Below are 12,306 nucleotides of genomic sequence, written 5' to 3' on the forward strand. Positions count from 1 at the left end.
TAGCAGCAGGCTGTCAATAGGCAATGTTATAGAGGGTGTTTCTGGCAAAGGACACTTCATTCAGCCTAAACTAAGCTCAGTAGGACAAAGACTGTGAGGACATAAAGGATATAAGATGTTTTAAGTACCCAGAAAAGATTTTCATGGCGACTACGCAACTTTATTCTAATCTCAGCGCACACATTAGCATTATAAAGTTATGTGTAAGTGTGCAGGGAGAGCTAGAGAGGAGGATGGGTGAGTTGACGTCGCACTGAGAGCTGACTGAAGGGCTGGATAAAAGGCTGTGTGTGTGTGTCTTTCTCCCACTGAGAGTTTCTCAATGGAGGTGGAATGCCACTTGCTTCCAGAGGGCAATCTGTTTGACTGCTAGAGGGAGAGCAGGAGGAGAGAGAAGGACAGAGCTGTGGGAGGGAGGAGGAGGATGAGGAGGGAGGCAAAAGGCAGATAGAAAGAGGGGAAGAGTGAGTTCATTCAACCCCAACAGCTTTCTAATTGTGCATGCTGATCATTGATTCAATTCTTATGCATAGGAAGTGAGCAAAGTGGAAAAACATATATGCCCAGAAGCACACATACATATGTATACAGTACGAACATACATTATTCAGAGACTAATCTTTAAGCTGTTTGATGTCTGTGCTTTGTATCATCTGGAGAGAAAACAAGGCACTTAGACGTACTGTACACACACACACATACACGCACACACGCAAGCCCTACAACTCCACTCACGCTCTTTGAAAAATGCTTGTTTTGGATCTATGCAAATAAGGAGTGCTCTCTTTCAGGTAGAAAACAAACTTAGTCACTGACACAAGACAATAAACTGATGGGACCAGCAACACATCCATCGGTTAAGATCTGAAACCACCTCTGATAAATCCACAACAAACTCCAGTGAAGACCCCTCTCCACTTCTGTGCTAAGCGGACCCACCAGCAAAAGCTCTGGGTGTGGGAAGTGGAAGTTTTGGGTGCCTACCTTGGGTGAGTGTTCCCATGAGGAAGTGGTAGAAATAGCGAGCCACCTTGGTGAGCTGCCTCTTGCACCTTTTCCTGCACTGGCTCATCTTGGTGCAGCTGTGGTGGAAGTGGAGGTGATGATAGTGATGGTGTCGGCTAGTCTGCCAGGGGAAGCAAGCTCTTAAGGTAGGAGGGGAGGAACAGAGCACTGTGAGTGTAGGTGTGTGTCTGTATGTGTGTGTGTGTGTGTGTGTGTGTAAGGAAGTCTGATTGCCGCTGCCTCTCTTCTTCTCCTCACTCACCCCCTCTCTTTCCTCTCTCTGTCCTCCTCTCCCCCCTCTCTCTGTTTCTCTCCGCTCTTCTCTCCACCTGTAGGGCGCTGGCTGTCAATCAGCCAGCAGCGCTCTGCCTCCTCCCCCTCACATTCTGAGAAGCCCCGTCCTGGTCTTTCATTGGCTGGGAGGGGAGTGTGGCGGAAAATTACGGACCGGCGCACATGCGAAAGTGCGTGTGTGTTTGTGTATGTGTGTGAGCTGTATACTACGAGGAGGCTGGCTTGAGTGGCAGGTGGTGGTTTTTCTCTAGCTCCACACATCTTGATGTTTTTATATTTTTTTCTCCACTCATGGCTCATAAAGAAGACAGCCTCTGAGTGTGTGTGTGTGTGTGTGTGTGTGTGTGTGTTTGAAACAGCAGGAGGTTGAGTAAAGTGACAGAAGAAACAAAGCAAACCCATTAATTAGCATCACACACCATCCCTCTCTGTCTGTCTATCTGTCTGTCTGTCTCTCACTCGCTCATTAATGGTACTCATAACAGCCGGGAAAAGGATCAAGAGGAGGTGGAGCAAAAAGGGAAAAGTGAAGGAACATGAGGAGACAGATAGGGAGGTGGAGATGGGGCAAAAAAGGGGATGCATAATTCATATCTTTCCCTCCTTTCTCCAGTGTGCTAAAATTTAAAAAGAGAGGAAAAAGCTTGACAGGAGAGAAAGAGAGGGGGTTGTTGGACAAATATACCAGCCCTCACCAGCAGCTGATGAACGGATTATTATCAGCCAGCAGAGAGGGAGGAGAAGAGAGAAGAAAGAAGGAGAGAGGAGGAGCTTTTAAATCCTGTGGCATTGAGAAGGAAAGGTATTTATGTAAAGCCTCTCTGTCTGCATCCTCATCATTCTGCCTCCTCTCGCTCAACGTGAACACTCACAGAGTCACTAAACGAGGAAACGCACTCACCTTGTTTTCCCTGCTGACACATTTTATTGTTTTCCCCTCCACAATTCCCACATTACGCTACTAAACTGCTGCCACTCCTCCTTTATCCTCTGTCCCTTCTCCCTGATGCTGAATTAAAAGTGATTACCGTTACCACAGCAACCCCAGACTCCATGGATTTTTCTGGTAGTCTGAGTGGCAGACACACGCGCCCTTACACACACACACACACACACACACACACACACACACACACACACACACACACACACCTGTCTGTTCCTTAGGTCAGGGAGAAAATCAATCAAATGTCAGGCAGATGCTTCTTCTAAACGTTCCTGTTCTCTTCCTACAGACTCTGTGCCCTCATTCTCATTTAGAAGTCACAAAGAAGGGTCAAAGTGCAGGTGAGTGTTTGACAGCAAGCTATTCTGGACCCCAAAGAGTCGATGCAACACTGTCAGACAGAATAAGGAGCCCTGACATAACCAAGTAACACAGCAGGTTTCTGAGCATGTGGGAGAGCAGATGGGAAAGGTTTTTTTAAAGATCGTATGAGGATTACTCACTAATTATTATAGTTGACTCCTGGCGTCTTGGTTCAGGGATCTCTAATGATTCAGGTCGGGATTAACTCCCCGACTTTGGAGTGTGAATGCAGGGTTTCATACATGCCTAATGTGCCTAAACCTTGTATCAATATGCAATATGTGTGAGGTTTTCAAAGGTTAGTCGTCAGCTCAAAGTGGCTGTAATCAATGTTTCTATATCAACAACGGATCACGTGACTACTTGAATGTGAAAGGGCTTTCCTGTAGTGGCAAATTCACAGAGAATTATCAGCCAACTCTGCAGTTCCAGCCATCACAGCATTGTCACGGCTGATAAAAACTCAAATGTACGCTACCTTACGGTAATCAAACAGAAGATGGACAAAGCAACTAGCTGATGAACACAGTGGAGAATTTGGCAGCAAAAGAGCCAAATATTCACCTCGGGAGTTGGTAGAGACCAAAAAACAGAGCTATAACAGAGTGAATATTGAAATTACAGTTGTCATATGGACACAAACACAACACTAAATGAATGCTAATGTTATTCTATGTGTGCTGGATGCATTAATAGGCAACTGTTTACTAGTAAGTTCACCATATCATCAATAAATATAATCACAGGATCAAGATACACTGACACTAGAAGGGCACTTGGAGAGCGCAATTGTTCGCCATGGCCAGACTCCCACCCACCCACCAAAGTACATTACTGCGTTACTTTTTTAAAAAGTAACCTGTTACTTTACTGCGTTACTCCCTGAGTAAAGTAACTCAATTATTTTAAAAGTACTTCCAATGTTACTCACTGAGAAAAGCACTTTTGAAGTACTTTTGAGTATTCTACATTTCCTATTGGGCAATGAACCACAGGGCGCTAAGCCTACATTTTTTGTCTCCAAAATTTGAAGTTATGGACCACTTGCCCTTCACTGAGATCCAATTCAGCCGTCACTTTGACCAGTAGAAACACAGAACGATCTGCTGCCGTAGACAACTGTATGACAACAACACCCCAGTATTTTTAATATTTCCTCTAGGGATGTTACCAAACAGAGTAAAAGGGGGAAATGATGGTGTGAAACAGCAGAGGCACTTTGTCAACCCGCTGAGTTAACGTTACTGTCATTAGCATCAAGCTAGCAAACAATGGTACATCCTCACAGTCGGACATAAAGTAATAACATTAACAAATAGCGGCGGGGCTTTTACTCACCACAACTGCAGAGGCTCCCAGCTTCATTTGAAACAGACTACATTATAGACGGTCTGTTATTTATTAATCCCTCTGTGTGTTTATATATTTACTTTTATCGCTCTGTTGTCTTTGTAAAGTTAACATATCGCACCGTCATTTCAAACTCAACACTTGTTTCAAATTAAAAGCCCCTTATAACCTCGGCTAGAGAATCCCTCCATTTTCTAAATAGGCTTTTATTCTGAAACATTTGTCAGAACTTCCTGTGGAAGATAGAGTAGCTTGACAGTTTACGTATGGGGCTTCAAATGTAGCTCCTGCCATCTGCTGACGCTTTTAGGTGACTACAACAACATGTCGGCTGGCACATGAACAGACACAGTGACTCAAATAACAGTAAAAGTGATAAAAATAGGACAAGAATAACCCGATGACATCACACACGCCGTGAAAGACGACCGGGGATAATTGGTGAGTACCAGCATGTAGTGTGTACCTGGCATAATGCAAGTCCTGAGTCTGAAATATGTCTGTCAGCGAGTCCTACTCCACCTATTTAGACTCCACCATAGACAACGGCAGCATTTCTCCGACCACGTAGCGAGCCACAAGCTCTGTGGCTTCTTTCAGGCTGATAGGTTTAACGTTATCTCCGTTATTAGAACCAAACGGCACCCGTTGCTGTTTCGGAGCTGAAGGACCAACATTCTAAAAGTAACGGAAGTAACTGATGCCTTGTTTGAAAACGTACTTAAGTATTTGATTACTCAAACAGCAAACTAACGCGTTAGGTTACTCATTACTGCAAAAAGTAATCAAAGTACAATAACGCGCTACTTTGTAACGTTGGGTACTTGTTATACCCAACTCTGGTGGCAAGTCACCTCAGGTTGCCCCAGTGAGTGTGAGTTAACCCACACTAACAGTGTTAGCTCTGTCACTGTCAGCTCTGTTGTTAGCACAGTTAGCACTGTTAGCATTGCTGATAAAGCTGTACCAACCAACAGTGGCAGGACAGTGTTGTTATGTTGCTGTTGTTTTGCATTACTCTGCCTCTGATTGGCTCACTCTGATATTCTCACACTAACCCTAGCCAATCTCACTCCTAATGCCTAAATCTAACCAACCCAACCACCTAAGGCAACGAGTACCCGTCAATCAGAGGGAGAGCAGGGTTGGTTGTGCCTTTGCCATCCCAGAGCTAACACTGTTAGCTCTGTCAGCACTGCTGCAGCTGCCATTCGGGCTCAGCTACCTCCATGTTTGCCTGTGATGTGCGTGCACTGAGAGTTTAATTACAGTAAAATGTAATTTGTGTATCTGCCCTATGATTCCAATCTGCTACCAGATTTAATGGGTCTTACTTGATCCAGGCAAAATATTTCCACCAAGTTTAGTGAAAATTCAACCACTAGTTTTTCTGTAATTCTGCTAACAAACAAGCAAACACAGACAAACACACAAACAGCACCGAAAACATGACCTCCTTGGCGAATTGCCAGCCCTACATCAGGTCACAGCAACATTAAAGTTTAGTGTTGGTACTGGTTGTTTCTATACTTTATCTTTGAGGAAAGTTTGAGGAAAGCTCCCCAGCTGCCCCACAGTAAGAACCAACTAAAACAGCCCACAGTGAAACTCAGTGCAGCACAGAAGCTACAGGTATATTTATGTTGACATTGGTGGGCAAGCAGAGCAGACAGCAGTCAGCTGAAGACTGATGCCTGCAGGCCCTGTCTTCATCACCCTGTCAGTATACTGCATGTCTGACTCTGACAGCATGTTAGAAAATATGAGGTGATCCATACTGCAGTGCTCAACTCCAATAACAGAGTTAAGGTATTAAAAATGACCCCCGAAACAGCAGATTTATAATAACAACAAGTGCTGAGAACATTTATAGTCAGACTAATACACATAAATTAAGTTGTAAAATGGCAAAATGTTGTCATAAAAATGAACAGCATAATCTTCAGAAAGTTTATCGCAGGATTACAAGCAATCAATGAATAATCATCTCTGTGTTTCAGCTTTAACTCAGCAGACTGGTTTATGTAGCAAACAAACTAATTTCAACACTTTTTCCTTTTCATACACACTGTGCAGAAACAAAAAACATCCACACTCTTTCATGCACACTGTTCATCTCCTTAAGCCTACAAATTATTTAGTAGTTTAAGAAAGAAAGCATGCACATGCACACTCACACTCACACATGAGTTCATACAAGTATTAAGCTAGAGAAGAACTGAAGCCATAGATTGAGTGATCAGTGTAGCATGAAGGATTAAAGACCTGCAGTGGTGGCTGCTACAACACACATCATCTCCCGCCACACACGTATGTGTACACACAGGAGATTAACATGTATGATCTGATGGTGATAGGTTAAAGGTGAATACAGACAGCTTTGTGCTGAGGAGATGAAGGAATGGAGGAATTTATATGTCTGGAGTAATCCTCTGGGGTCGCAAGCTCTGGCAGAGTTATTGTAAATTTATTATGCATTTGGATCAATATCCATGTGAGTTGTTTTTTATCACACCAGCATGACAAACATATTGACAGAAACCGTATAATACCAGAAAGGACTCTCAGTTCAGTTGACTGTAAATCAGTGTGACAGAGTCAGTCAGTCTTGATGATGCTGGATCCTTTCCTGCTGTTAGCACATTTCACATCATGGCAGATATTTTTCGAGGAAAAAAAACAAACTTTTTTTTTAGAATAAAACTGAAGCATGTGTTTTATGCTGTGGTAATGTTTTTGATTTCTCTGTGTTGAAAATCTTCAAAATTCACAGTTTATGTAGTTACTGTTCACATGTAATTCTTAAAATCAAACATTGTGTCTGATCAGCTGATAATTTTGGCATCAAAGCAGAGTTGTGAAAAATGCTGGGCAGCTGGTAAAAGGAGACACAAGCTGGGAAGAACTGATGGTGGGTGTTTACCAACACAGTGATCATAGATGCCTTCAAACTACACTGCAGAGGTTTGACACGGGAAGTCAAGTGCATGACACGCTCGCAGTTCAAGTAATTATTTGTCAGATTACTGTTGTTAGGGGACTGAAAAGAAAAATGGATGTTGCCTTGTTTCCTTTTCAAAAATTGACATTAATAAATATTTTTGAGCTTATTAAAGAAAGAAAAAATGGACAAAAAAACCCGGACAAAGACTTCTATGTCACTTACTGTAAAAAATTCTGAAAAGTTTCATCTTTTGTGTCTTGAACTCTTTGTAGCTGCACTCTTTCAACTTTGTATTGCAACTGCTACACAACAATTTCCCTCACGATAAAAAAAGTTCCAACTTTTCTTGTCTTATTTGAATGCCTTTTAAGTGGGTTGTTCAAACGGACTTTGCTTATAAACATGCTAAAAATGGCTTTTTGCCTTAATTAGATAGGACAGTTGGGGCGTTGAGAGAGGGGGGATGATATGCAGCAAGGGGCCAGAGGCTGGAATTGAACCCACGGCTGCTGCAGCAAGGACATTGCTAAATGGGGCAGGATGGTGGTTCGGTGGTTAGTATTGTCGCCTCATAGCAAAAAGGTTCCTGGTTTGAACTCAGGGTAGGGGGTACGAACATTGAGTGGGGGAGCCCTCCTGTCGGTAGTCTCCATGTTCTCAGCGTGTCAGCGTGGGTTTTCTCCAGGTACTCCAGCTTCCTCCCACAGTCCAGAGACATGCAGGTTAGGTTAATTAGTGACTCTAGGGGTGTTTTCACAGTTGGTCCTTTTCAACCCTCTAAAAGGACTTTGAGCGGTGACAAAATTTTTTGGCATATGTGAACACTCCAAGAGAACTTAGACCCCTCTGAATCGAACCAAACTCAGACCACCCTGGGGGATGAGGAGTAGCTTGGTCAATGGAAGATACTGCACACCTTCAATGTCTCCAATGTAAGACCAAAAAGAACTGAGTCTCTTTTCTGTTGGTCCACTTTTTGGTGCACTTTAAGAGGACTGAGTTTGGTTTGTTCAAAAAGAACTACATGTGAAAGCACCCTAAAGTCCTTATAGGTGTGAATGTGAGCGTTGTCTGTCTCTGTGTGTCACCTTGTCCAGGGTGTACCCTGCCTGTCACCCAATGTCAGTTGGGATAGGTTCCAGCCCCCCTGCGACCTTCAACAGGATAAGCAGATATGGAAAATGAATGAATGAATGAATGCTAAAAATGGTTTCTACTTAAACACACCATATGTTACACCATAGTTACTTTTGGAGGTTTAAAGCAGTCCCGCCATCAGGGGGTTCAAAAGGTACAGAGGACCCCAGCCCAAGGCCCAGAGGGTGCCTATGTAAAGGTCCATGGTTGACCCTTAAATGGGATCAAGTGCAACAATTTATGACTGACTAACCACCTAGTTATATGTATTGACATGATAGATAAATGTATTGTTATCATTAAAACACATTTCAACTTGTCATCTACCTATCCATCCCCTGGCTGAAACCACAGCAAGCAGGCTGAACATGCAAAGGTGAGGAGCTAGGCAGACTACCAAATAAAACTGCTGTGAAAGGGTTAGTTTTAAAGCTACAGTGAAGAATCTAGTATCATATAAACTATGTCATCCATTGGCACCAACAGTAGCCTGTCTCCTAGGTCGCCAAAGGTAAAGTAACACTGGCATTTTTCAAAATAATGTATGTACAGTCTTAAAATTACATTATTTATCACATTATAAACACTGTATTTAGAAATGGTGATGTGTTATAAATCTAGTTGTTCATACATGATTTGATCTTATGATTGCAATAATTTCCTCAATCAATGATTGATTTTACTTTTCTCCAATCCTTCATTGGAGGTCTTTTTTCTCTCCTTGATTTGTTTGAAAGTAATAAAACTGTCACAGTCTCATTTGAAAGAAAGAATGTCTCTGTTTTGAAATAACTGAGTGACCTTTTGTGTTTTGTAATAATACTGAGTATATGTATGCAAAACAGGGCATGGCCTGGACGGGTCTAAAACACTGGGTTTGGAAATATTTTTAGAGGCTTCATCTCTGTCACTACAAGGCTAATGGCCAAGAGCTTATTTAAATTAGCCTTTTGGTAATGGAGCAAACTGTGGATGGCTGAGTGGTGGTGGTGCTGGAGTGGGTTTGGATGTGGATGTCAGGCCCAATTAAAAAAAAGTGTCCCACTGTCTTTAATTTCTAAAGGCTGGACAGGTTTAAAGTCTTTTTCTGCAGCAAAAAATAATCTAAAAATAAGCAGCAAACTTGGTGCGAAAAGTCCATATAAATTTTTCTCAAGCTTTGGACCATAAATGTGACTCAGATTTGAAGTCAGAAGTAATTTTACCATTTCTCAGAATATTAGCTGTCACTCAGGAGCCTGTCTTCCTTCTGGAAAAGCTTTACATATTCAACACCAAACTATTTTACCTCCAGCTCTGACACTGTGGGTGCGGTGTATGTCAGGCCCTCTGCAGATATCTGGCAGGTTTACGGAGGATGTAGAGAAGCTTGTCTTCAACGTTGAGACGCCATTCGTTGAGCCAAACCAGACAGACAAACAGAAATAGTAAGAAGCAGCAGTAAATTTAAACAGTGTCAGGACTGGCTGACTGTTCCCCAGCAGGAAGATGAAGATTTTCTACAGGGGGTATGATGGAAGTGGTTGGAAAGAAGTGGAAGGAGGGGTGTGGCTGCTTCAGAACGAGAGATCTGTTGTTGTTTTAGACACTGTGACACATGTCCAGGATTTGTGCCAACACTCACCCACCTGTTCTCAGAGTACATATGTGTGTGTGTGTGCACGCTTTTGTGTGCGTTTTTCTAATGTTTCCATCCAGGAGTCTGAGTCACCACCACCAAGATGTCCAGGGTGTGAACAAAGCAGAGCCAAATCCAGGCTGCAGTCTATTAGCGACTATTACCAAGAAACACAACACAAACAAAGAACACAGCACCTCACATGGCAGGCCCTTTTAGCACCAATTATCAGCTGACAAAACCTTTTGTATTGGGTGTTGATTTTTTAATTGAGACTTCAATCAAATGCCAGCAGCTCTTATAATTGTATTCATGCAAGGACTAAAAATAGTTTCAGTCTTAAAATGTCAGTGATGAAAAAAACATAGAAATGGACCGACAGTGAGGCAGGAAGGAAGGAGGGACAGACAGAGAGGTCAAATAGACAAGAAGAGAGATGAGTTAAGTCGCAGACAGACTTGCTGCACCATTGACCTGACGGTGATGCTCTAGATCTGCAGGACTGTCTGAGTGATTGGATCCATCATTAAGATGAAGACCCTGGAGGCCTAAGACCTGCCCTGACCATGAAGTGGCTGTCAAAAACATCTTCAAGCAGACTGGGAATCTGGGGCTGTTTTTGGCAGGTCAACAAGAGGATAAATCTGCCCCGACTGTGTTACTGACCTCACCTGCTTCTCTCTTTCCTCTCCCAGTTTCTAAAATAAGATTTGTATTGAATCACAGTCAGAGAAAAAAAAAACACTGTGAAAGATCAAGTTTGTGTGTCTGTGTGTTGCGAGGGACAACATAACGATTTTCCACAGATTTGGAACCGGCGCAGGAGTCTGTGCAGGCTGCCATGTGAGCACAAAGGCACACAGGAATGTTGGAGGGCAGATGTGACACCGACACTCCAACTCAAGTATCTGGCAAAGAGACACGCACATACACACACACGTTTGTTTTTAACACTATTTATGTGGCAGGCAAAAGCACCAGCTGGTGAGACCCACTCAACACTCTATTCACTGGGAACACGTGACCGTGGAGGGAAGGAGAGGAGAAAGGGAGGAGAAAGGAGAAAGAGAGGGAGGAGCGAGGAAGAGGCACAGGTGGAAGCACTCGGCTTCAGGGATATGCAGTTATGCCTTAAATACAAAGTTATCAGGGAGATGAGAAAAACATTCTGAGTCCTACAACCTCCCCCAATCCACTCCTGCTCCATTTACCGCCTTCAGGCAGAAATCACGTGATATCAATTAGTCCCCTACTTAATATATCTGATTTGTCTTGATATGAATGCGTCATTCAATTAAAATGAAACTGACATGCAGATTGTTTCTGGTACGTTGCTCATTTACAGTTAAACAGAACATAACGAAGGGTAACTGAGTAGGTGAATGAGCGAGGCAATCATCCAAATCCATGGTGATGGACATTATCTGCGTATGGAGTGTGGCGAGTGCATCCCACAATTCACCTGTTTATTTATACCCTCCCCTTTAACATGCTGTGAGGGCTCTCCACAGCTGCAAGTATGACTTACAGTGGAATGACACTCCATAGTGAAGTACAAGCTGGGAGGGATGATTTGGAAAAGTAGGAGCTTTAATCTGTAATTGAAAGTTTACCACAAATTGCAGCATCTCCTCACAAAACAACCCCTGCAAACCCTCAAACATCACACACTCTTGTTGAAAGTATGACTAGTGTGTAGTGAAGATACTGGTATCATAAGAAACTAGATGATATTAAGTATTCATTGGTCAGGCTGTTCCCATGCACTGTTTGTGGGTATATCTACGAAAAGTAATGCACCAGAATTCATAAATAACCAACGTAATCATGAGCCAGTAATACCAACCATGTAACCGGGAAGGCTGCATTCACTTGACCAATACACTGACAGAACTAAAGAAAGAAGTTGTCTAAACAGCAAAGCTCAGCATAAGGAGGCATGTTGGGGTGGTGGATGGGCCAAACAAACATAGGACTGTCCCACAGGAAACCACTGTTCATGTCCTATGTGAGACCAAGAGACCTTTAAGTTATTCTAAAATATGTCATCACCGTGTTTCTTTTCCTAAACCTAACATGTAAAATAAGGTGACAACGCCATTTGTGGGGCGCTAATTTGTTAGATACAAACCACTGCATTTGGATGTGCTGCATTGGTACCAAACATGTCACCCTACCTTCATTCATTCATTTTCCATAACCACTTATCCTCTTGAGGGTTTGGGGGGGGTGACAGCTGATATTAGGCGAGAGGCAGGGTACACCCTGGACAGGTCACCAGACTATCACAGGGCTGACACATAGAGACAGACAACCATTGACGCTCACATTCACACCTATGGAAAATTTAGAGTCACCAATTAACCTGCATGTCTTTGGACTGTGGGAGGAAGCTGGAGTAACTGGATGAGAACATACAAAATCCGCACAGAGGGGCTCCCCTATACCCTCTTGCTGTGAGGTGACAGTGCTAACCACTATACCACCGTGCCGCCTCACCATATCTTTTTGGGGGCTAAATAACACTCCAAAGTCAGGCTAAATTTTGGTGAGGAAAAGTAGCATTGGCATTCTTCTAAAAGCGGTGTGAATATTTCTGCATACTGGGGTCCCTAAACAGTCTTAGATTTACATAAATGATCTAAGAGA

At 43.0% G+C, this 12,306-nt stretch overlaps 1 protein-coding gene across 3 annotated transcripts in view; it reads right to left on the reverse strand.

The window, feature by feature from the left end:
• Positions 1-12,306, reverse strand: part of LOC125904078 (Kv channel-interacting protein 2) — a 136,221-nt gene that overhangs the window by 71,613 nt on the left and 52,302 nt on the right. Inside the window, exon 1 of one of the 3 annotated variants that reach the window (XM_049601334.1) lies at positions 985-1,326. The exons of the other annotated variants lie outside the window; for them this stretch is intronic. Within the exon in view, the coding sequence (XP_049457291.1) occupies positions 985-1,072 (88 nt within the window). The 5' untranslated portion in view covers positions 1,073-1,326. Of the gene's footprint in view, positions 1-984; positions 1,327-12,306 lie in introns of those variants that run through there. 3 annotated transcript variants of the gene reach the window in all.

The sequence above is a fragment of the Epinephelus fuscoguttatus genome, linkage group LG16 (genome assembly GCF_011397635.1).
Source record: "Epinephelus fuscoguttatus linkage group LG16, E.fuscoguttatus.final_Chr_v1".
Lineage (NCBI taxonomy): Eukaryota > Metazoa > Chordata > Actinopteri > Perciformes > Serranidae > Epinephelus > Epinephelus fuscoguttatus.